This window comes from Nomascus leucogenys, chromosome 16 (genome assembly GCF_006542625.1).
Source record: "Nomascus leucogenys isolate Asia chromosome 16, Asia_NLE_v1, whole genome shotgun sequence".
Lineage (NCBI taxonomy): Eukaryota > Metazoa > Chordata > Mammalia > Primates > Hylobatidae > Nomascus > Nomascus leucogenys.
In genome coordinates this window covers 85,326,813-85,351,795 of record NC_044396.1, presented here as the reverse complement: position 1 = coordinate 85,351,795, position 24,983 = coordinate 85,326,813, and the positions used below count along the sequence as shown (strand labels likewise).

The following is a 24,983-nucleotide window of genomic DNA, read 5'->3' as shown; positions in this document are numbered from 1 at the left end:
GGTGTCCCAGAAAGGGTGCAGTGAGCGGAAGCGAGTGCAGACCCAGCCCTTTCATTTGCCACTCGCGTGTCCTTGGCCACTCGCTTGACCTCCCTGGGGCTTAGTTTCCTAATCTGTGAAACAGTGGGGAGCATCGCTGTCCCTGAGCGTGTTGCAAACGCTGAATGCACACAGCAGTGGGCTCAGCTCACAGGTCTTTGTCACCCTCCCCTGCTCCATGGATGACGGGCTCTGCTCCGTCTCTTCACCCTAATCCAAACAAAGACGTTCTTCCTAATTCTTGTTTCCTTGGAGAACTGAGGTCTTCAGCGTGGGTTCCAGTTGCATGCTGTATTCCCAGGCTGACACTCTCTGCCCACTGCAGCCTGTTCCCTGACTCTGTGTAACTTTAATTCTCTTGACCTGATGTCAACATAAAAGAAGACTGGGGAATGAAGTGAGAAGTGACAGGCCTAGCTTGACCTCTTGAAGGTCTTCCATTGTGTGAGGCTTGCAGGGGAATCATGGCTTTGGAAGCCCAAGGACCTATCTATCTTGAATCTTAACTCTGTTATCTCGTTGGGCACCTATACTTCAGCCCCAAAGCCTGTTCAGTGGCTGTCATGATACAGCACAGGAGACAAAGCTGGCTTTATCGGACTTGCACAGTAAGTGGGTGGCTGTTTTTTTATCGTGTTCCTTCTGGCTACGCACACCTCCCCTGGTTATCTCTGGTACTTTATGTGTTCTTTACTCTTTTTTTTTTTTAGACAGGGTCTCCCTTTGTTGCCCACGCTGGATTGTATTAGTGCGACCTCGGCTCACTGCAGCTGTGACCTCCTGGGCTCAAGTGATCCTCCTACCTCAGGCTCCCTAGTAGCTGGGACTATAGGCGTGAGCCACCATGCCTGGCTAATTTCGTTTTTTGTAGAAAGGAGGTCTCACTATGTTGCAGATGCTGGTCTCAAACTCAAAGTTACAGGTGTGAGCCATCACACCTAGCCTATGTTTGTTACTTAATGGAATGGATCATTAAGATGAATGGCACTGCTATGGCTCCCCCTCCTCCTCCATGGGCATAGGAGATGAACCAGGAAAATATCGGGGGAGGAGTGTATCATTTTATGAAAAGATGGTGGGGAGGGGGCAGGCCCCTGACATTTTCTCTTGAGCCTCTGTTCCCATGATTTGCCTTTCTTGCTGTCATGGGCCTTGACTTTATGCTGATGAGCCACAATCAGCTTTCTGGACAGCTGTTCCAGAGGGCACTGTAACTGCTCTGGCCATGCTTGGACCCCAAGGCTTGCTAGACTGAGGGAGCGGTCGCCCAACCCACCAGCTGACTTAGAGCCTGGGTACGCGGTCATCCTCTTAGATCCCAGGACGGTCAGCATCTGCCCAGGGCCTGCTGGGAAGGAGGGGATTACTGGGGGCAGCGGGGAGACAGTCACAGCTGGCCTCCAGAGCCCCTCCGGATCATCCAGAGAGTTGTCTTAAGCCAGTGAGGCTGGCCCCGGCAGCTTCACACTAATCGTCTCTGGAGCGGTTGTCCATAACGCATGACATGGAGGGAAATGCTGCAGCTTGCAAAACACATTCAGGTCTGTACCATGGTTTTAGTCTTGGGAGCATCACAGTGGAGCAGGAGGCCTTGTCATTGACCTCAGCTTACAACTGATGGCAGGGATTGTCAGAGAAGGCTGATAACTTGGCCAAAGGCACGTGGTGGTTATATCATTAGGATAAATATTGCTCAAAAACCAGTGCTGTGCCCAGGAAATGTTTGCTATTCTCACCAAGCTAGAAAGCTAACACCCCAGCTATGAATGTCACCCAGCCCAGCTGGAGTTAGTCCTTACAGCTTCCTGCTATCACCTGAGCATGTGGCTTTGGTCCTCAGATTGGTAGGATGGCCACTGAACCCCCGAGCATCTCATCCATGTTCCAAGTACGATGCAGGCAGGAGGGTGAAAGGATAAGAATCAAAAGGTCAAGTTTGACCCTTTTTTAAAAACTCTCCTTGAAGCTGCAGGAATTTCTGCTGGCATCTCATTGGCCAGAACTGAACCTCCTGACCGTCCTTGGTTACAAGGGAGGTGAGTAAGGAAGGGGACCACTTTATCAGGCACTCTGCTGCTTAGTATATCAGTTGGAATTCTATCCTCAAAAAGAAGGGAACAACAGATGTTTGGGATGCCAACCAACGGAGTCTGCCGTAGTTTTAAAGCTCCCAAGCCAGGGTTGACAGCCAAAGGGATGAAATCTTTAAGGCATACTTAGTGTTAGGTCTTGTTTCCCCACTTGACAGCTTACAGGCAGTGTAGACCATAGTGCTAGGTGCCATGTTTGCTACTTGCCAGCATACAGGCAGTGTAGACTGTAAATCTCTAAGAGCACCCTCCAGGCCAGACTCTGCCAATTGGAGAGCCAGCCTTTCCCTCTGGGAATTGGCGGCCTGGCTGGGGAGGCAGCTGTTACACGTATATTTGTAATCGTGGTTGTGCTGCAAAGAAGAGAACAGGGCTTGCACGGCGTGTGTATGGTGGGTAGCAGGAAGGAGGAGGTGACGTCTGATGTCTGTGCTGAGGTGTTTCCAGTGTTGGCACACTTCCTCACAGACACCCATGCCTGCAGTTTGGGGGCAGGTGCCTATTTTAGGAGGATGGGAGCAGCAGATAATATTTCTCGATTCTGTTTGGTAGTGTAACAGCCTATGCTGCATGGATGGCCAGTCCTTGGAGACGCTGGGGAGGTCCAAGTGTTTTGCAGTCAAATAAGTGTGGGAAATCTGACTTGCTGCATCCCCTTTAGGGAGTCACAGTGCACGTTGCAGAGAAAGGTTTCCTTCCCCTCTTCTGCCCGGCACAGAATATGAAACAGGATATTAAAGAGAACAGGCTTTGGATGCAGACATTTGAATCCAAGCTTGGTTCAGATCCTGCCCCATTATTCCAGCTGTGTGGCCTTGGATGAAGTCCTTAATCTCTCTCAGCCTCAGCTTTCTCATCTCTGCAATGGTTGTTCCGTGTATTTAATGAGAAAACACGTGTGAGAAACTCAAAGCGGGCATGGGGTAAGATGCAGTGGCTGTTTATTACTGCCCCCATCCCTGCCATCACCTCTAGACTTGAGAGAGCAGCTTTCTAGACTCTTTCAGAGCAGGTGAGAGGACAATGTGTGCAGCCGGGTTTTTGTCTTTTCATCTCCTTGTCTGGATCAGGCCTTGTGAGCAGGGTCTTCTGTGGCCTGGTCCTGAACTGTGCAAGAGCTGGCTGTGGGGCTCTGGATGGTAGAGGAGTTGTGTTTGTGTTGCCAGCCTTGTCCCAGCCAGAAATTGGGGGGTCCCTCATGAGCCCCGAGACAGGCACTTTGCCCTCTCAGGCAAGAAGACGAACAGTGCACCTTGCAGTTCTGTGTTCTGGGTTCCTTGTGCTTTCTCTTTGGGAAAACATAGAAGGCATGGGACGGGCTCCTCTCTCCAGAACACTGAGTGATTTATCCCCGCAGGGACAGAAGGACAGAACATTCCTTTGGAACGGAATAGGACAAAGGCCTGTGTTTGTGAGTGTTGTAATTCTCCCATTCAATCTCAGACAGTCTTCCTGACTGGCTTAGAACCGCGTGCGTGCATGTGTGTTTGTTGGTGGGTGTGTTTGTTGGGTGTGTGTGTGTGTGTGACTTAGGGGATGGGACTTGGGTACAGAGAAGATCACAACACTTGCTTTTTTCCTCCTCCTCCTGTGTGTGCTGGTGGGCCAGGAACTGAGTGGAGGACCGATGGGGGCCAGCAGACCCTGGCACCAAGGAGCAAGGGCCCAGCGGAGAGAGTTCGAATCCTGCTTCTACCACCACAAGCCTATGACCTTGGGAGAGTCCCCTCAACTTCTTTACCTGTAAAATGGGATTGATGGGCCTCCCGGTGGCATGGAGGTCTGATACCCTGCCTTAGTCTTAGTAGGCGCTTGGCAAATGTTCTCCCTCACCTCTGCTCACCTATGCCTGGGAAGCAGCCCTGCCCCTGTGTGACCTTCACCACTTCACTTCCATGTTCTCAGACAGGGTCTTTGTCCTTCCCACCAAGGCTAGCAATGTCGAAAGCCTCTTTTTTGAGTCCTGCTCAGGCTGAGGTTTGGGGCAGTGTTGGGACAGCAGCCAGGATCCTGACACTCATGAGCTGGGGTGAAGCATTAGTGCTCTGTGAGGCTCTCACCAACCCTTGGGGGCTTATCAGGAGGGAGCTGAGCATCTCATGGCCAATCCAAGAGCAGAATGGGGAAGATCCCAACATGGATCGATGCCCTTAGGAGAGAAGGTTCCTTCCTAGGGGGTAGTGCTCACCATTATCTGTCAGGATCAGATCTTTTATCCAGCAGATACCGGGTGCCCACTGAGAGCAGGCAGCTGTGCAGAGGCCTGTGGACAGAAAGTGAATGAGACCCAGGCAGGCTTTCCTTCTTGGACTGAGGAATAGACCCTCCAATTTAGTTCTGGTTCCATGGCTGTATAATTTTAAGACCTTCAAAGAGATGAGTCAAAAATCTGCTACCCACTCGCAACCCCGGGGGCTGCCAGGGACATTCTTGATGCCAGCTAGGGTGGCGTGTCCCGTACCTGCCGCCACATCAGCACCCTCTGCCGCCTGCACTGGGAGTCCCCTTCCTGCCTGGTGCTGTGCTCTGGGCTCCGTGCAGGTGACTCCTCTCCTGCTATGGAACCTGGGGTGCAGGCGGCTCTCCCAGCTCAGGGGTGAGGATCTGGAGGCTCAGAGGTTGGGGAGTGGCAGGACTTGGATTTGAACTCCGACGTCCGTGGTGGTGGGGACACCGCCTGCCCTGGCCTGTCTTTTAGAGGGAGGCATGTGGGTCAGCTGGGGAGACAATGAAGAATGTGCCCCCACAAACAAATGGACCTTTGTTCCCACAGTGGCTACAGGGCCGGGCTGGGCCCAGCAGATGATCTCCGGCCCCCACTGGAAGCTGGGCCACTGCTCCCTCATCGTTGGATTTTTCCAGTGCCTGTTATGGGCAGGAAAGAAGTGTTGGGCCCTGAGGGGCAGAGACGGAGGAAGGGAGATGGGGCTGAGCTCTGTGTGCCGGGGGCTTATGATGTTGGGGGCTAATGCAGGTGCCAGGATGATCCCATGCTGGGCAGGCCCGGGGTGCTCCCAGGGGGCTGGGCCTGGCTCTGTACAGACCCTCTTCATATGTCACCACCCTCACCTGGTAACCACTGCCGCGTCCCTGTGCCATTCAGGAACAGGGAACTTTTAGGTAACCTTGAGGAGGGCGGAAACCCAGGGCAGGCAAGTGGAAGTGGCAATTGAGAAAGAGTCACGACTACCCTCTGCAGGAGTTTAGATGAACATGGCAGGTGAGAGATTGGTCCATGAGTGAGCTGGGGTGCTTTTCTCCTTTCTGCAGAAGCACGATGGTGGCCTGGGGCTGGCTGGCTTCAGGGTTCTCCAAGTGAGTGTTGGGAACCCCTGCACTCCTCCGCTGGGGATGGGAAGGTGGTGAGTTCTTATTGGAAACTCAGTACAGAGCTTTCATACACTGCGGGGGAACCTGGGAATTGGATGCCATTTTTCTTTATTTTTGAACCTGTTCCTCAGGTTGAGAATCGTTGATCTTAAGGGATGCAGGAGGCTTTCCTGGTCCCATTCCCAGCAACCCGGCGGTGGGTTGAATCCTCTTTCTCCTCTTTTCTCAGAGGACCCAGAGGACCTGCAGCCCCCCGGGGCCGTCTCCACTGCCCCCACTAGTTTGTGAGTTGTCACCCACTCATCCCTGCAGGGACAAAGGGGACCTGGCATACAGTAGGTGCCTAATGAATGTTTCTCGGATGAAATCGAACTGCCTTAAGTATCAGGGGTAAAGAAGTAGCAGAGGTGGAATCCAATCACCAGCTGGTGTGGATGGCGTGGGGGTGGCTGCCTCGTGCTACTTCACGGGGGGTCACTCGCAGATGGAGCAGCCCACGTCCTCTGGGCCTTCAGCACCCCTAGGAGGTAGGAAGGGCCAGGCTGTTCCTGTTTTAAAGATTCAAGCAGGTTGCCTAAGTGGTGATCTGTCCCATCCCTTCTTCTCAAGCGTGAGTTTGTGAACGCTGACCCTCCTGTCTGCCGCCACACAGCAGCGACCTGTATGGGTCACATTTCTGCCAGCTTCTGGAAGCAGGTTCAACAGCATTTAGAGTGTTCTGTGTTCCACTTCACTGCCTCATTTACTCTTTGGAAAATCAATGCAGTGTGCTGAGCTGAGGTGGCCTCGTGAGGCCTGAGTGTGTGCCGCTCGCGGGCGGGTCAAGTGCTGAGAAGCCTGGGGCCCCGCGGAGGCTGACTGTCTGGGGGACCTGCCTCTGTGCTGCCTGCCAGTGTGACTTTGGGACACTGACTTCACTTCCTCAGCCAGCTGGGTCACATGGCCTTGGCAGGGCTCCTGTGAGGGTGAGGACGTGGAGGGACATGGTTCAGCACTGCCTTGGCACCTGGGTGGTCTCAGCAGCCTGATGGCCTTGCCTCCCGCTCCCCAACTGCCCTGTGGGAGCAGAGCCCACAGTGGGGCACTTCAAAGGGGAGGTCACTGCTCTCAGATGTGGAAATTTCTCAAGGGAGACGAGTGACTGGGGTCCTCGGGAACTTCTGGGTAACCTTGAGGAGGGCGGAAGCCCAGGGTAGGCATAGGGTGAAGGGCGAGTGGAAGTGACAATTGAGAAAGACTCACAACCACCCTCTGCAGGAGTTTAGATGAACATGGCAGGTGAAAGATTGGTCCATGAGTGAGCTGGGGTACTTGGAACCAAGGCAGGGTGCCTTTTTTTTGTTTTCCAGAGGAAGAAAGGTGAGCAGGTCTTCAGCTGTTAGGAAGGTTTGGTGCGGAGAGGCGCAGGGATCCCTGGGGGTAAGCTGGCTGGGGGTCACTGGCCGAGCTGGAGAGTTGGCCTTGACCAGAAGAACCACCTGGCCCAACGAGAAGGAAGGGCAGGAGGGAGGATGGGCATGATATCATTCAGAATCTTTTGGTCAACTCAACATGGCTTACGTGGGATTGGAAGTTGGTGGCCCATGTGACTGAAAATCCCAGGTGGTGGATGCCATCCCCAAACCTTCTTTCACTCTTTTCCGTCCCTGGGCTGGCCATGCTTTCAGGCAGGCCCTTGCCTCATGGTGACAGTGTGGCTGCTGCAGATCCAGCCCTCCCAACCTTGCTCCATCAAGTCCAATCCTGTTGCCTAATTGCTAGAAATAAGTGCAGCTGGCTTTAGTTAGCCTGAGACAACCCACGTGTTCTTTTCTGATCCAGTCCTCGCAACTGGGAGGTGGAGTGCATGAACTAGCCTTGACTTGTGAAGTGTGGGGAGGGGGGGTCACTGTCAACAGAACTCTTAGGACTGAGGGTGAGGGTTGGGTGGGTTCCTGAAGGAAACTGGGGGCTGTTCTTGGAAGTGGGGAGTGAATTCTGGGTAGTCCCAAGCCAGCAGATGTTAATCACAGGTACAGTAACCTGTGGGGCCAGTGGGGCCTGGGGGCAAGGAAGCGCAGGCTTGATGGCCTGTTTTCCGGACGGAGCAAATAGTCTGGTGCAGAGATGGCTGCGGGCAGGCCCCGTCCCCGGCATTTTATGCATTTAACAGCACAGTCTGAGCCAGGCCTCTGTGCCCTGCCTCATGGGAGTCCCCTCCTAGCCCTGGTCCTGGGAGTGGCTTCTGGCCAGAGAGAGCTACTGCCTGAAGCCAGGGCTCTTATGGCCAGACGAGAAGTGAGCTTCCTCAAAACACAGTTGGAAACAGGCTGACTGTCTTCAGCCACACGGATGCCATGAACCCCACATGACCAGCCCACTGTCTGCTGTGTCTCCTCAGGAGCAGGACATCGAGACTTTACATGGCTCTGTTCACGTCACGCTGTGTGGGACTCCCAAGGGAAACCGGCCTGTCATCCTCACCTACCATGACATTGGCATGAACCGTAAGTTCTGAGGAGCTCTGGTTCCCTGTCAGCCGGTTCCCAAGAGAGTGGCAGAAAAAGGCAGCCGAGAAGGGCTGATGGCCGGGAGCTGGTGGTTTCTTTTTGCCTGAGACTTCCTGGGGCTGTTCTGGGAAGAACTCTTGCCACAGCCTGGAAAAGCCAGAAATGCGCTGCATGTGGGCACGGAGTTGTCTGTGTGCCCGGAGGCGCTGGGAACACAGGAAGCTCTTTGCTATCTGTGGCAGTGACTTCTATATTAATGCACGCATATGGTTTTTAGTCTTTTCACAGAATTGTGCAACCATCAGCACAATTTTGGAACATTTTCATCCTTCCAAAAAATCCTGTACCTTTTATCTGTCACCCCACCCTCAGATGACTGACCCTTCATTGACTTTCCTTTTCTGTGAATTTGCCTATTCTGGAATTTTGTATACATTGAATCAAATAATATGTGCTTTTTTTTGTAACTGGCTTGTTTCATAGTGCTTTCAAGGTTTATCCAGGCCATGCATTAGTTTTTATATTTCCTTTATTCCTTTATTGAATAATAATATTCCATTGTATGGATTTACTGCACTTTATTCTTTCTTTTTTCTTTTTCTTTTTTTTTTTTTAATTTTTTTATTTTTGAGACAGAGTCTCGCTCTGTTGCCCAGGCTGGAGTGCAGTGGTGCGATCATGGCTCACTGCAATCTCCACCTACTGAGTTCAAGCAATTCTTTTGCCTCAGCCTCCCAAGTAGCTGGGATTATTACAGGCACCCACCACCACACCTGGCTAATTTTTGTATTTTCAGTAGAGACGGGGTTTCACTATGTTGCCAGGCTGACCTCGAACTCCTGACCTCAGGTGATCCACCCACCTCCACCTCCCAAAGTGCTAGGATTACAGGCATGAGCCACTGGGCCCGGCCATCTATTCTTTAGTTGATGGGTATTTGGGGCATTTTCACTTTTTGGCTGTGTGAGTAACTCTGCTGTCAATGTTTAGACCGTGAATTCCAAGATTACCAGGAGGGTTTCATAGGTGGGTTCCTCATTTTTCATAGATGAGAATGGAATGGAATCTACTAAATGTTGAAATTTCATGGAATAGAGGTGAATTCTTCTGTAAGGAATCAGAAGACACAGGTTTCACTGGTCCCGTAATTTTTATGAACTTGAGTATTGCAAGCTTGCTTGATTTTTGACGATGGACTGCCTGATTTTAATTTGTTTCTGTAAAGCTTATCAATACCTTGAGGCTGGGGATGATGTCACTGAAAACACTTTTTTACTTCATTTTTACCTTCTTTTATCTCACTTCTTCCCCTGTCTGTTTCCCTTATATCCATTTTGTACCAGGCCCATGCTAGGTATTTTGATTTACACTATCTTATTTTATTGACTCTGACAAGGAACTGGAATTGCATATGGCAGCGTCTCTCCCCATTTAGAGAGGCTCATTGTTGGTTTATAATAGGCTTACCACTATAACAAAAGATGCCAAGCCCTCTGTGGCTTAGCACAATATATGTTTTATTTCTCACTCATGTAACAGTTTAGTGGGTGTTTAGTGGGACATGTTCTATTTGGCAATTCAAGGACCCAGGCTCCTTCTAGCTTGTGGGTTTGCCATCCCCTGGGGCTGCAGAGCCCTTCTGCTGGAAACTATGCTTCCGGCAGGTAGATGGGAGAAGAGAGAAACTTAGAGGATCTTAGAGGATCTGGGTGGCAGGTATGGTGAGGAAATGGTGACAGTCACTGGCTATTGGCCAGAAACAGATCACATGGCTGCCTGTCATTGCAAGGGAGCCTGGGAAATACTGTCCAGCTGAGTGCCCAGGAGGAAAAGGGACAGGAAGTAGGGTGAGCAGCCCAACTTCCTTAGGCTTCAGCAGTGAGGAGACTCATCCAAGCCACATGAATGGAGGAGGCATACCTCACCTCCCATGCTCCTCCTCGTGTGAAAATTATGTGTGTCCTGGGCCAGTACCCCAGATGGGAGGGTATAGTGGACCCAGATGGAAAGAGAGGATCAGGAGGGCAAACTCATCTCCTGCCAGGGCCATCCTGAGCCTGACTGACTGGAGGAGCTGCGGGAGCCAGCCTGGGAGCCCCTTCCAGCACCAACTGCAACATTCATCTGCCAGCTACCACTCCCTTGCCCCATGAAACTTACTCTTACTTTTTATCACCAGAGGAAAGTGGGCATGGGGACAAAACCAAAACACAAAAAACGCGAACATCTGTGTTCTTCTAAGTTCACTTCCTTCTTCCGAATAGGAATGAAACAAAATGAATGTGCTTTGCCACCGAGACACCTAATTTTTTTCTCATCTTACTTTTTTCTCGTCTCTCCCTCTCTGCTGTTCTTAAGACAAAACCTGCTACAACCCCCTCTTCAACTACGAGGACATGCAGGAGATCACCCAGCACTTTGCCGTCTGCCACGTGGACGCCCCTGGCCAGCAGGACGGTGCAGCCTCCTTCCCCGCAGGGTGAGAGGCCTCTTGCCCTATGAGCTCTACAGGGTGGAAACTGGGTGTCGGGGAGGGGTTCAGCTGCTTTGCTCTTTTAAATACTTTCTAATTGTGGTAAAATATAAAATGTATCGTCTTTAGCACTTTTTAAATTGTGGGAAAAGGTACATAACATAAAAGTTGGCACTTTAACTATTTTTAAGTATATAGTTCAGTGGCATTAAGGACATTCACACATTGTTGTGCAGCCATCACCACCGTCCATCTCCAGGACTTTTCTCATCTTCCCAAACTGAAACAACATACTTATCAGATGCTATCTCCCCATTCCCCCAGCCTTCCTGCAAGGCTGGCGTTACAATAGGTGTGCTCAGCCTGGACAGGACTGAAGTGGAGGAGGACCAGACACCACCAAATAGTGTGGTGAAAAACCTAGAAGGTTGGGGAGAAAAAGAGAGGGAGAGAAGTAACGCTGATGGAGCACTTCCTGTGGGCTAGGCTTCATCATTCGTATCGAACATTGGGCTTAATCCTTACAGTTAGCTCTGTGTGGCTGCCGTTGTTAGCTCCACTTTCCACATGAACATATTGAGGCATGGAGGCGTTAACTACCTTGCTGAAGGTTGTACAGCTGAGGCTGGGCATGGTGGTTCACGCCTGTAATCCCAGCACTTTGGGGGAGGCCAAGGTGGGCGGACCACCTGAGGTTGGGAGTTTGAGACCAGCCTGGCCAATATGGTGAAACCCTGTCTCCACTAAAAATACAAAAATTAGCTGGGTGTGGTGGCACGTGGCTGTAATCCCCGCTACTCGGGAGGCTGAGGCCAGAGAATCCCTTGAACCTGGGAGGCAGAGGTTACAGTGAGCTGAGATCGCACCACTGCACTCCAGCCTGGGTGACAGAGCAAGACTCTGTCTCCAAAAAAGAAAAAAAGGTTGCACAGCTGATAACTGGGGAGTTAGCTTTGGTCCTGTCTGCTGAGATGTGTATCCTCTTTGGAACATCAGGCTGCCTTGGTTGAGAGTGTTTACACTGCCTGGCCCTTGTCAGCTCGTGATCTGTATGGGCATGGCCTTTCAGTTTCCCCTTGTGCAATTATGGTCAAGCTTGTTGGATCCCCCAATCAGTATCATGTTGGGGAGGCAGACCTCAGAGATAACCCCTCTTGTCCCCACACCTGACGCTGTGATTAAACTAGGGCAGGAGTAGGTTCTTGGGCTTAAAGTCTTCCAGAAGAGGCCTTCTTGGCATTTATAAATAGATATCCTTTTTTATTAGTGTTCAGAATTATCCTTAATAATTAACCTTTATCAGAGAGGAAGGGAAGGGACAGCCAACCATATGGGGTTAGGACCAAAAATTAAAAGTGTATTAAAACAGTGGGACATGGTTAATTGTTAACCAGCAGATAATGCCAGCGGTATGTCCGTAAATCTTTGGTTGGACCAATTGTGTGAAAGACTTGGGGGAAAGCAGAAACTCTTAGTTCCCCCTGGTGGGGTTTTACAAATATTCTGAGGCCTGAGCCCTACCCCCAGGAATTTTTATTCAGTTGGTCTGGGTATTACAGTGCATTTTCCCCCTAGTTTACTAGGTGGTTTTCGTGTGCATCTGGTGGGACCCACTGTCAGAGTGGGGCCTGACTTGTTTCTTCCTCCTGGAGTAGGGCAGAGGAGAGTGTGGGGCTTGGGAGGGGTGAGGGGGCGTCTCCAGGCCCTTTAAGGGTGAGCCGCTTATATCCTGAAGCTGAGACAGCAGAGCAGGGTAGGGGATCCCTGGCTGGGCTCCTCCTGGCTTCGGTGTCCACCACCTACACAGGAGGAACCTTGGAAGTAGAATTCTGCTGCTTCCTCGCCTCACACCAGCCCTGGGGAACAGGGAAGAAACAGAGGGCTCTGCAAGCTTCTCCAGTGTCACACCTTAGGAGCTGCTGGCTTCAAATTGAGCCGGGGCCATTTCAGTGGAGCTTCATGTCTTTGCCCCTCTTCTGCCCTGCGGCTTCTCAGCTCAATGGCTCTGTTGATGTGGAGCCACACCATACGGGCTCTTTCTGGCTCTTCCCAGGGCATCTGCACACACTGCTTCCCTGCCCACATGCTTTACTCATCAGGTTCCCATGACCCCTTCAGCGTCACTTCTTCCAAGAAGCCCTCCCTGATCATCTGATCACGTCAGGTCTCTGTTTCGATAGCCTTTGTTATGAGTCGCACCCCCCCGTTTCTGTTGACTTGAGGGCTGGCTCCTGTCCTGGTTTGCATCTGCTTTGCTCACAGGCCCCTGCCATTGCCTCACCAAAAGCCCGGCATGTGTGAGGATCAATCACTCCTTTGTGGATGGAACTCATTCATGCCTGTTTTAATTCCTTCTGCCTGAGTTTGGAATTGTGAAATGCCTTCTAGTCAGTTTCTGCAACACCCTAGACCCAAAACCAGACAAACACAGTGAGGACATGTTTCTGGCTAACCATCTACTGCTCTTGTGAGGCCAAGTGGCTCATCTCTCAGCCTCAGTGGTGCTTATAATCTTGCTGTGGGGGGAAATCCTAGCAGCCTCCTAGAGTTATTGTGAAAATTGAATGAGCTAATTCCCAGAATGCATCCGTGGGACCTGGAGCATAGGAAGCAATTGATAGAGTGTGCTGCAGGGGTCTTGGAAGGAGGATGGGAAGGGACTAGACTCGGGGGTCTGGGTGCATGGGGCAGGCTGTTGCATGGTCCCCACCCTTCAAGCGTGTCCCTGTTTGGATTACCCGTTTCTGTCCGGGCGCTCAATAATGGCTTCTCTGTGTCATCCCCAGGTACATGTACCCGTCCATGGATCAGCTGGCTGAAATGCTTCCTGGAGTCCTTCAACAGTTTGGGTAAGAGCGAAGGATCAGCTCCTCCTCTGTTTGCAGAGAAGCCTGGTTTCTAGCATCTTCCTGCCCCTTGGCTTTGCTCTGGACTGACCACTAAAATTAAGGTTGCAGTTTAAAGATGAGGCAAGAAATTAGCTCGTCACTCTGTGAACACTGTTCTTCACACAGTCTCTGAGCTCTAGTCTGTCTCCTGTAACTTCAGTTTTCCTCTTGCATGAACGTTATGTTGCATGATGGCAGCCGCCCCACCCATTTGCCCTTGCCTCCTATTCTTCCATTCGCTTCTCTTTCCCATGGAATGTTCTGGAATGGAGTTGCCTGAGACCTTAGCTTTTCTCTCCACACCCTCATTTTTCCAGTGTTCCTCTCTGTCTTGAGCTCTTCAAATAATGATAACTTCATGGTTCTTGCTCAATTTGTTTTCATTCCAAGTTTTAGAATCCAAAATAAAGCTTAAGAGTGGGAAGAAATGATGCCGTAACGGGCCTTCCCGTAAATGTCAGACGGTCTCTCAGAGCCTGGGTGGCAGCCAGGAGGGAAGTGAGGAGAAGGGGCGCGGCTCTCTAAGGTCGAGGTCTCTGTCCAGTCCTAAAGCGTGGTGACCTCAGGGCTGTGCAGGCAGTCACGGCGGCATGCTCGCGCATTGCCTAGCCAGGCGGTCACCCTCAGGAAGTTCTGAGTGGGTCCTTGGAGGCTCCCGTCACTCTCTCCTTGTGTGACATGCATTTGTATTTTTGCTTCCAGGCTGAAAAGCATTATTGGCATGGGAACAGGAGCAGGCGCCTACATCCTAACTCGATTTGCTGTGAGTGCTTTGGCATTTTTTGAAAATTGCATTTTAAATAACATTTTAAGATGAAGGAAGACATTTGGAAAAGCATCAAAAACTCAAAAGGGAAAAAGAAATGACCCGTATGCTCCACAGTTGTGTGTGTGGGGTGTGTGTGTGTGGTGCATGGGTACTCATATATATATATACACATATATATACATATATATATGTGTATATATATATACTCACAGCCTTTTCTCTTCCTCCACTCAAGGATGATACTGGACACATTCTTTTGTCATGGGCTTTGTCCGCTTAGCCATCTAGTGAGGGCACTCCTCACTCACCGAGTACTCTGCTATGACACTGCTTTGTAACAGCTGTACAGGTTTTTGTAGTCAGGGCACTCCTGGGTCATAACTGATTCTAAACTAGAGTCAGACACGGGAAGTTTTCATGACAGTTGTCGTTGTTATTTCTCTGGGCTCAGGTCAAGAGCCACTGTTCCTTTGTATCCTCACCGAGCGATTGTGTAAGAATGCAGCAATACTCGTTTTTTTCATCCGTTTGTATTTTGACTGCCTATTATTTGCTGGGCTTTGCTGGAGGTTGGGAATACTGACATTCTACAACATCCATCTTCCAAAAAAAAAAAAGAAAGGAGTACTGACATGAATACAAAATGCTCTGGCCATATAGGCTCTCAGCAAATTAAAAATGGTCTCAACTGTACCCTAGGTGTACATATCTATATCTATATATGTCTGCGTCACATAATGACATTTCGGTCAATGACAGACTGCATATTTGACAGTGGGTCCATAAGATTATAATGGTTCATTTTTATGTTTAGATTTGCTTAGATACATCAATACTTAGCGTCGTGTTGCAATTCCCTGCAGTATTGGGTAGCGTCACATGCTGTACAGGTTTGTACAGCAAACCTAGGAGCAAAGGGCTGTACTATACAGCCTTGATGAGTTGTAGACTATACCTTCTAAGTGTGTGTAAGTACTCTGAGATCTTCACACAATGACGAAATCTCCTCATGATGAATTTTCTCAGAAAGTATCCCTGTTATTCAGCGATGCGTAACTGGGGGGTGTGTGTGTGTGTGTGTATATGTGTGTGTGTGTGTATGTGTGTGTTTATATATCCTGGAAGTAAGTAATACAGTTGTTACTGCCACAACTAGAAAGCATTTGTGTGCCCTGTTTGATTGATGAGATTGATGGTGTGTTACACCCATTTGACAGCTGGAGAAGCTGAACCTCCGTGGGTTGAAGTGACTTGCCCAAGGCAGGTCTGCAAAGCGGCGGGCTTCCTACTTCTCCTGCACTTCCTCTTTCTCCTTCCCACTCTCTCTAGAACCCGATCCTGTGTCTGCTGTGCTGGAACCTCAGTTTTGCATGGGGTGAGGCCGGGGAGCAGCAGCCTGCTCTGCTGCCCACACTGCCTTTTTCTGGGTACTTCTCTCAAGCCTTGGTTTGCCTTGGAAAGTTCCTAGTGTTTCAGATTGCTGGGATGTTTGTCTCACTTTGTGTCTTGAATCGCAGCTAAACAACCCTGAGATGGTAGAGGGCCTCGTCCTTATCAACGTGAACCCTTGTGCGGAAGGCTGGATGGACTGGGCCGCCTCCAAGGTGAGGTGGGGGCCTGTCAGGCAGGCAGGGTCCCTGCAGGAAGAGGGACAGGTGCACACAGCCTCTGCCTGAGGGAGCCCTGGAGCTACAAGCTCTCTCTTTTCCCACTTCTCCACTACCCTCTACTGCCCACTCCAGTTCCCTCTGCTTTGCTTAGAACAGTACACATGACCTCAGCCGTTTGCCATTCAGAAGACTTAAATACCACCAAGCTGTCTAAGCCAGGGAAAGCACTGGGACACAGGTCCCTGAGCCAGCTTGGATAAGCATTGCTTGGATTAATGAGTGTTAGCTGGGTACCTAACTTGTGCCAGGCTTTGGTCAAGATGCTGAGCATCTTGAAGAACAAGACTTCTTGAGATGAACAAGACAAAAGCCATTAATCTTAGGAATTCATTCACATATTATTAAAGAAAAATAAATGTGTATTTAGTACGGACTGTGCCACAAAATTTTACGATAATAATTAGCTAACTTAGATTGAGAGTTTACCATGTGCTAGTTTCATTCTACATTGCTATGTGTGCATGACCTCAGTTAATCTTCGTAGTCACTCTAGGAGGTGAGAATTTTTATCACCGTTTCAGAGGTGAGGACTTGGTGTGGCTGAGGGGATTGTCCAGGGTCACATAAAGCTAGGCAGTAGAATAGGGACTGGATGCAGCTTGCTTTGACTTCGTGGTTCATGGACCTGACCATCCTTGCCCCTGAGGCTCCTGTCTGGGGTGGGAGACAGGCAGGCCTGGCCAGCAGGATGGGCTGCCTGGAGGAGAAGGGACCTGTGCTGCCTTGGGAAGCTCTGCCCTGGCTGGTGTCCTGAGGTTCCTTGTTTATCTTTTAAAAATTATCATTGTGGTGTTTTTGTTTTTGTTTTTTTTCCCCGTAAAGGCCTCAGTGTTTGCCAAGGAGAGGGGGAGGTCATTCCAGTTGAAATAGGACAGAGCCTTTCAAGCTGAGGTGATCCCAGCCTCTCATTTTGCAAGTGCATTTTTGCCAAATTTTGGGTGGCTGCCAGGGACCGAGGGTTTGAAGGGGCCGTGCCTCTTGCCCATCCCCCGCCCTGTCCTAGCCACTGTGATTTTGCATTTGTTCTTTGAACATTCCTCCAGAATGCAGAAGCCCTTGCCTCCTGCCTGTATGACATTCCGGAGTGGAACACACTCGTTTTTTATTTGATTTTCCAGCAAAGGAAGTGACATTCCAGTCAACCCACTGAGCTTCATGATAGCTGTTCTGAGCCAGACTCGAAGGTCCGGGGATGTCGACCACTGGCTAATGTGAAGCCTGAGTATTGTCTGTGGGGCTTTAATAGCTGTACTGTTCCCTTCCTTTTCAACCCCAGCCTTTCGAGTACCAGGCACTGGTATTAGATACTGTGATATGTGCAGTTACTTCTTGCAGTCCTTACCTTGACCTTGTGGCCTTGAAGTTCCTGGCACTCCCAGTTCCAGATTAGAAGTCTGAGACCCAGAGGTATGCACACTGCCCAGTGCCACACAGCTGGGCTGTGGCAGGCAAAGGGCAGCCAAAGACCCCCAGGTCTAGAGCTTCTCTCCAACTCATTTTTGCCTAATGCTTAGGTCAGCACACATTTATGGAGCTCCTGCTATATGCTAGGATTTATAGAGCTCCCGCTGCAAACCTAGTCACTGGGGAGAGGTAGGAAAAAGAAGATTGTCAGTGTCTTTGGTAATATCAGTATACTTAGAAAGGGGAAACTGGCTTGGAGATGAGAGAGGAGGGATAGTTGGGAGCCAAGCATATCCTGGGGTGTAGACTGGGGAGCTCAGTGTGTTTTTAGAAGAGGTGAATGGACAGTCCTCTTTGCTGAGGACTTGGTGAATATTTGGAGCAGGGTAAGCTAGCAGTAGCTAGGTCTTTATTCAGCACTCATTTGCTGTGCATTTTGTGCATGGGCCTCTGAAAATAAGGAATTGGATATAGTCCCAGGCCCTGCATTTGGGGGGATCAGGTCCAGGAGGGAACTGGAGGCAGGAACTGAGTTTCTGTCAAGGGGGATGTCCTTGAGGCCTGCATGCAGGGAGGGAGTCCGGCAATGCCACTCTGCCCTCAGGGAAGTGGGGTTTTGCTGACCTTGTTAACTACTGTTAGCTCCTGGTTTCTCATCCACCCACTTTACTCCTCTCCAGATCTCCGGATGGACCCAAGCCCTGCCGGACATGGTGGTGTCCCACCTCTTTGGGAAGGTGAGTTGCGTGGTCTGGCATTCTGTTGTTCGTGCTGAGCGATGCATTGTGTGGTGTGTGGTGCTCAGCACAGGGCCCCATGTGGGGGTGGAGAGAACAAGACACAATCAGCTGGGGGCCACTGAGCTGGTGCTCGTGAGATAATGTGACATTATTCATTCATAAGCAACAAGTCATTCATTCTCTCCCTCTTTTTTGTGTGTCTTTTAAAAACAGCTGATTGAAGTACAATTAACTGCACATATTTAAAGTGTACAATTGACATGTATATACATTTGTAAAACCATCACTATGATCAGGAGAATAACATCTTCATCACCCCAAGAGTTTCCTTGTGCCCCTTGATAGTCCTCCTCTCCCTCCTCCTCAGGCAACTTCTGATCTGCATTGGCCTGTAGAGATTGCTTTCCAATTCCTAAATTTTTATATAAATGGCATTATATAGTAGGTACTCTTTTTTTTTTTTTTTTTTTTTATCTGGCTTCTTTCACTCAGCATAATCATTTTGAGATTTGTCCATGTTAATGGGTGGATCAATAGTTTATTCCTAGTCTGGGTGCAGTGCTCATTCCTATAATCCCAGCACTTTGGGAGGCCATGGCAGGAGGATTGCTTGAGCCCAGGAGTTCAAGACCAGCCTGGGCAACATAGTGACACCTTGTCTCTAAAAAAATTAAAAATTGGCCAGGCATGGTGGTGCATGCCTATAGTCCTAGCTACTTGGGAGGCTGAGGCAGGAGAATCGCTTGAGCCCAGAAGTTTGAGGCAGTGAGCTGGGATTGCCCACTGTATTCCGCCTAGGTGACAGAGAGACCGTGTCTCTTAAAACAAAGTTTATTCCTTTTTAGTGCTGAGAAGTATTCCATTTTATGTATGTGCAACAGTTTGTCTTTCCATTCGCCTGTTGATAAGACCTTTGAGTTGTTTCCAGTTCTGGGCTGTTATAAATCTGGTCTGTAGCAAACATGTCCGTGGAGTTAGCTGTGTGCTGCCCTCAGTCCTAAGAGCTTCACAAGTGTTAACTGTAGGAATAGGATTCCACCCAGGTGCTCTGTGACCTGTGTGATAAATTCTGTTCTCATTCCCAGTTTATGGAACAGGAAACAGACCAGAGAGGTTGAGTGACTTGTGTAGGGTCTCAGCCAGGGAGAGGTGGGGCTGGTATTAGAACCTATGAGTCTGGCTTCATTCTGGTCACCACAGCAGGATGGCGGCTGCCTGTGCTGCTGCCTGGCTCTGAGATGAGCTGCTCTTCTGAAGCAGAGTCACCCCACTGAGAGGGAGTGAGCCAAGCCCCTCACAGCATGCTAGAAGTGAGCGGTCATCTTCTTATCAGCCCAGCCTGTCTGGCCCCAGACACTGGTTTTGTGTCTCTAGCTGGGGCCAGCTGCCCTTGGGAAGGGTATGCCATGGCCTTGGCTACAAGCCCAGGGTCTGGAAAACCCCTTGGTTGCCTGAAATTGCAGTGACCTGCTTTGCTTACATACCACTTTCTGCTTCTGAGCTAACGTGTGACCATCTGACACTCCCATGAGTCTTGGGGAAACAGGCTCCACTCTGGAGTTGGCGAGTGTACCAGGGAAACAGACGCCCCACTCTGGGGTTGGTGAGTGTACCGGGGAACAGAGGCTCCACTCTGGAGTTGATGGGTACAACTGCTGGGTTTGCCCGTTGTGTTGGTTTCCTGTGGCTTCTGTAACAAACTACCACAAACAGGATGGCTTAGAACAACGAAAGTGGGCTGAGCATGGTGGCTCACACCTATAGTCCCAGCACTTTGGGAGGCTGAGGCGAGTGGATCACCTGAGGTCAGGAGTTCGAGACAAGCCTGGCCAACACGGTGAAACCCCGTCTCTACTGACAAGACAAAATTAACCGGATGTGGTGGCACGTGCCTGTAATCCCAGCTACTCGGGAGGCTGAGACAGGAGAATCACTTGAACCTGGGAGGCAGAGGCTGCAGTGAGCCGAGATCGTGCCATTGCACTGCAGCCTGGGTGAGACAGAGGGAAACTCTGTCTCAAAAAAAAAAGAAAAAGAAAAACAAAAGTGTATTCTCTCACAGCTCTGAGTCTAGAACTCTGACGTCAAGTGCTGGCAGGGCCACCCCTCCGCCACAGGCTCTAGGGGAAATTCGTCCTTGCTTCTTACTGCTCCAGGTGGCTGTCAGCATTCCTTGGCTAGTGGCTGCTCACAGCACTCTCTGCCTCTGTCTTCACATGGTCTTCTCCTCTGTGTCTGTTTTATTTCTCCCTCTCCTTCCTCTTCTAAGGATACTTTCCATTGCATTTCATCCCCACTCATGTAATCCAGGATTATCTCATATCAAGATCCTTAATTAATTACACCTGCAAAAACCCTTTTTCCCAGCAAGTTTGCATTCCCAAGTTCAAGAGATTTGACATGGACATATCTTTTGAGGGCCACAGTTTAGCCCACTAGAGTCCTCTTTCCCCTTTTATGATTCATTCCACAGTGTGTGATACATTTTCCCTGTCCTGAGTGTAATCTGAAACTGATAGGAATTGGGAAAAATTCACAGCCACTGTCTCTGTTTCACTGGAGGAGGGATGTCAGACATAGCATTGAGCATCTGATCTGATTATACCCCAGGTTATTTGGAGACTGGTTGGTCCGGCCATGGTGTTTGAGGGTGCCCCCAGATCGCTACAGTTGGTTTTGATCTGAAATCCCAGCATGATTCCTATTTTTTCCAGCGTTGGCTCTTAGTAGCCAGTTGACCTCCTTGCTGCCTAAATGATCCTGGACTGTTTGATGCAGCTGAAGCTTGACACCAGCTTTCTTTGACCCCCAACTCCAACTTCTCATCTGGTTGCCACGGGTCACATCAGACCCTTGTGTGAAACCTACAGGTGTCTGCCCTCGTACAAATGAGAAACAGAGCAAACAAGTTGTTTGTCGCAAATGACATTCAAAAAGCACCCAGAGATGGGGAGGCTGGGGCCAACTCCCTCAAGGCTCTGGTTGGCCACAGTGGGAGTTGCAATTGCCCTTCTTTTCAGCAACTTCCTGTGGCATGAGTTGGTTTTGCTTTTCAAGCATGAAAAACTTCTTTTCAGCTCTTCCTATTGGAAAACAATTACTAATATTTGCCTCCAATTTTTACTGTTGGTAGAGGTGAGAACACAACCTCCATTAAGTCCTACAACCTAGTGAAGTAGGCAACATTCTCTCTCTTCCCTTTTTTTTTTTTTTTTGTTTTTTTTTTTTTTTTAGAGATCTGAGGCTCAGAGAAGTTGAAAGATTTGCCCACGAAAGGGACAGTGATGAAGCTAAGCTCTAGATCCAGGATGTCTGACTTCAAATTGAAAGTCCCTAAGTAATGAGTTCGGAAGGGTGGGGTGTGGCCTTTCCAGGATGGGGGACTTTTCTGCTCCCAGTGGATAGTGTAACCACTGTCTGCACCCGGGTGGGCGTGTTGCTTTCCCGAAGGTTTTTTTTTTTTAGGTCCGTCGCTGTCTTGTGGATTAGACATTATTATCTTTACTTTGTATCCAAATAACCTGGAGAATGGAGAAAGTAGTGACCAGCTCAGGGCCACAGTGCAATCAGGACCATCTTCTGACCTCTCTAAATGCAGGAAGAAATGCAGAGTAACGTGGAAGTGGTCCACACCTACCGCCAGCACATCGTGAATGACATGAACCCCGGCAACCTGCACCTGTTCATCAACGCCTACAACAGGTATCGGGATGTTGTTCAGCCACATCATTGCTATTTATGAGGTGTCTTCTGTAGAACTGAAATATGGGGCAGGTGAGAGGGAGGGTATAAAATGAGCGGAAGAGGCAGGCTCTGAGTTTGAGCAAATAGATTCATAGGACAGGTATCCCCAGGAAGGACACCTGGCCTGTAAGCTGGTTCCTGGCATTCAGCTCGTCTTGCAGGGAGCTGAACAAACACTCCAGACCACTGCGGGTGCAGACGTGAGAGGGACACAGTCGCACACTCAGAGGGTTGAGAGTAAATGTGTGTGCCCACTGCTGAGCTTCATGAAAGGCCAAATGTAAGAAGAGCTAAGTGAGAGAGCAGCAAAGCACCCCTGGAGGCCGGGGATAATCCAGGCAGGCTTCTGGGAGTTTGTCATTCCAAGGATAAGGAGGACCTGAACACGGCCTTTGCCTAAGGCGTGGCCCTCTCAGCCAGCACTAGGTACTTATCTGGAGCTCAGCTAGGGGAGGAGACAGCTCAGGCCATTGGTGTCAGCCAGAGACTCTATAATCTTCCAGGGAGCTCACTCAACCTGCTGAGCTAGCTCTGCCACACTCACAGAACAGGAGATAGAAATGAGCCTCATAGTGTTTATCTCTGATCAAATGTTAATAACGTGACTTCTTGAAATTAACATTTGTAACAGAGCTTAGTATCTGCCTCCTTTTACAATCCTGCCCTCATCTCAGTGGTAACATCCTCACTGTGGATGTGACTGAAGAAACCGAAGGCCAGCAGTGCGTTCACTTAGTAAACACTTTCTGAGAACTGGAGTGAGTCAGGCATTCGGCTGGGCGCTAGAGACACAGAGGAGACCAGCACAGCCCCCAGACTCCACACTCTTAACTTGTCCGCACAAATAGCATAGTCATTAACTGACCCCTCTCAAAATCTCACTATGAAGGTCCTGGTATTGTCACTTCCTGTTGAGGAAGCAAAGGCGCAAAGAGGTCCTGTATTCTCCCCAAGGCCACACAGCTAGAAAGTGGCAGAGCATGATTTGGATCCTGCTTGTCTAACTCCAGGCTGTGAGCTGAGAAAGAGCGTCTCATGTTGGGAGCTGTAAGACAGCAGAGAGGGTGGGTGGCTGTGTGCAGGGAGGGTGGACGGCACTGGGCTGGGCCCACACTGTGCCTCACACGAGTGCAGTGGGAAAGCACCATAGGGTTTGAGACAGGGAATGGAAAGATGAGGCCTGAGTTTTAAAGAGATCATTTGGGTGCTTTATAGAGGACTCAGAGTTGGTGAGGCTGGGACTTCAACTAAGAGGCTGCGAGAGCATTTGGGAGGTGGCCCCTCTGTCAGATGGGGGCTCTGACTAGGGGCACAAGGAAGGCGGGGACCCTCTATGGTGGAGGATCTGACTTCTACTCCTGGAAAAAAAAGCCCCACAAATATTTGTGACAAAATGAGGGGAGCTCTGCTTGAAATGCATATGTCCTGCTGTCCCTCTAACCAGGTCTGTGGACACCAAGAGGGTGTGGAGTCCTGAAAGCCACAGGGCCTCTCTCAAGTTGGGGATGTGAGTGGCTTGCCAGAATGGCCACTGGCAGGACCTCCTGGGCTTGGCTGGATGGGAGTGGGAGCTTTCTCCACGGGAGGGGTCCTCATGCTAATGATGCATTTGTTTCCTGCAGCCGGCGCGACCTGGAGATTGAGCGACCAATGCCGGGAACCCACACAGTCACCCTGCAGTGAGTGGCTTTTCTCTTCCCCAGCACTTGCAGTCGGGGCTGTGCACTGTTGAAGGTGGCCTTGCTGGCAGGGCCTTCTTTTTGAGTGTGGCGGGACATTGTGTCATTGAGACCTGGATATATGCCACCCAGAGACTGAGCATTACCAAGCCTGACTTGGACTTCTCCCTGTGCCGGTGGCATCCGTTTGTAGGGTGTCCCCATGACGTAGGCCTTTGATCTTGGAGAAGGATTGTTGATTGTACTTGGGACAGCATTTATTAAGCACCTACTACATCAATAACTCTGTGAGGCTTTGCTCCATGAAGCCTAGGGATGGATAGCACAGGACACAGCCTTAAAGTGCTCTATACGTCTAGGAGGAAAAGACAGTCATGGACAGAACTAACTGGGTTTCCACCAGTAATGATGGTGTCTTTTTGTGGCTGAGTGCGCCATGTTGTGTGACACTTGGGAACCTGGCACGTCATTGCCTTTGTCCTTCATGCTGTTCTTGTTTCGGTCTTGATTGCCAGCTAAGTCCTCATCCATCCTTGAGGAGAAGATGCTTTAAAATAAAAGCACTGGGTTACAGAAATTCCCTGGCTGAAATTCATACTAAGTTGTGAATTACTAGTAACCAATTTTATCCTAAGATCAAAGGAGAATGAAGTAAAAGAGCAAAGGGTGTTGGGGAAACCAAAATGACATTGTTTTTAGAATGCAGGCCCCGGCCTGGCAGGCCTGGGAGTGAGACAATCTTTAAAGGAACCTTGGGCTAATTCTCCGCTCTATCCCTGACCCCAGGTGTCCTGCTCTGTTGGTGGTTGGGGACAGCTCGCCTGCAGTGGATGCCGTGGTATGTAGAAATCACAGGTGGTTTCTGTGTTTAATTCAACAGGCAAAATCTGGTTGACTTTGTTGAAGTGGCCCTGCCTGCCCCTCCTCTCCTCTGCCCCATCAGGGCAGGTGATGTTTTTTGGAATGCCATATTGGCCTTTGGGCAGAGGGCCTAGCCACTAGTCTCTTTCCCTGGTGGCTGCCAGCCCTGGTTGCTTGGCAGTGTCTCCTCGCCCAGGTCCCCTCACCCGCCGATCTGTGTCCCATTGGCTTGTTTATGTGGGTGTGTTTGCCACTTGGCTTCCTGGCCAAGAGACTCGCCTCTCATTTGGGAAGCAGCTGGATCTTTCCAAACCAATTGGTGTCTGATGAGCTGTCAGGGGACAGAGGCACTGGGAGGCAGGGCTTAGCAAAGCTTCCTGACTGCTTTCACCCCTTAACTCCCACCTACAACTTTGTGGCAACAAAGAGAGGACTCTACCTTTCAGACAACCCCACAGCTGGGGAGATGGCAGACTTAGGGGCTATGGATCAGAGTCCTACAGTACTGCCGTGCCTTGTGCAGTGATCCACAGAGTGACATTTGCAAATGTTCGTGTAGTAAATACCTGGCATGCCTTAACAAACCATCAGTTTCTTATGGGCTGACCGACTGGAGATAATCATGGAATACATCAGTAGAGATACACTGTTCAAATCAAGGGAGGTGATAGTTTTACTTTAAGCATTTTGAACAGCATAGGTTACATATGGGTATTCTGCCCAATTCCAGATGCCCCTTTCAAGAGGGTCACTGACAAAATGAAGAGAGAAACCAGCTTGGTCAGTGTGATTTTACGTGAAGAATAG

At 50.0% G+C, this 24,983-nt stretch overlaps 1 protein-coding gene across 1 annotated transcript in view; it reads left to right on the top strand.

The window, feature by feature from the left end:
• The window catches only part of NDRG1 (N-myc downstream regulated 1), a 59,519-nt gene that overhangs the window by 24,715 nt on the left and 9,821 nt on the right, over nucleotides 1-24,983 (top strand). The window contains exons 4-12 of the mRNA XM_030795002.1: nucleotides 7,840-7,945; nucleotides 10,307-10,427; nucleotides 13,208-13,270; nucleotides 14,012-14,072; nucleotides 15,596-15,682; nucleotides 17,833-17,889; nucleotides 21,491-21,594; nucleotides 23,259-23,315; nucleotides 24,102-24,153. Of these exons, the coding sequence (XP_030650862.1) occupies nucleotides 7,840-7,945; nucleotides 10,307-10,427; nucleotides 13,208-13,270; nucleotides 14,012-14,072; nucleotides 15,596-15,682; nucleotides 17,833-17,889; nucleotides 21,491-21,594; nucleotides 23,259-23,315; nucleotides 24,102-24,153 (708 nt within the window). The remainder of the gene's footprint in view (nucleotides 1-7,839; nucleotides 7,946-10,306; nucleotides 10,428-13,207; nucleotides 13,271-14,011; nucleotides 14,073-15,595; nucleotides 15,683-17,832; nucleotides 17,890-21,490; nucleotides 21,595-23,258; nucleotides 23,316-24,101; nucleotides 24,154-24,983) is intronic.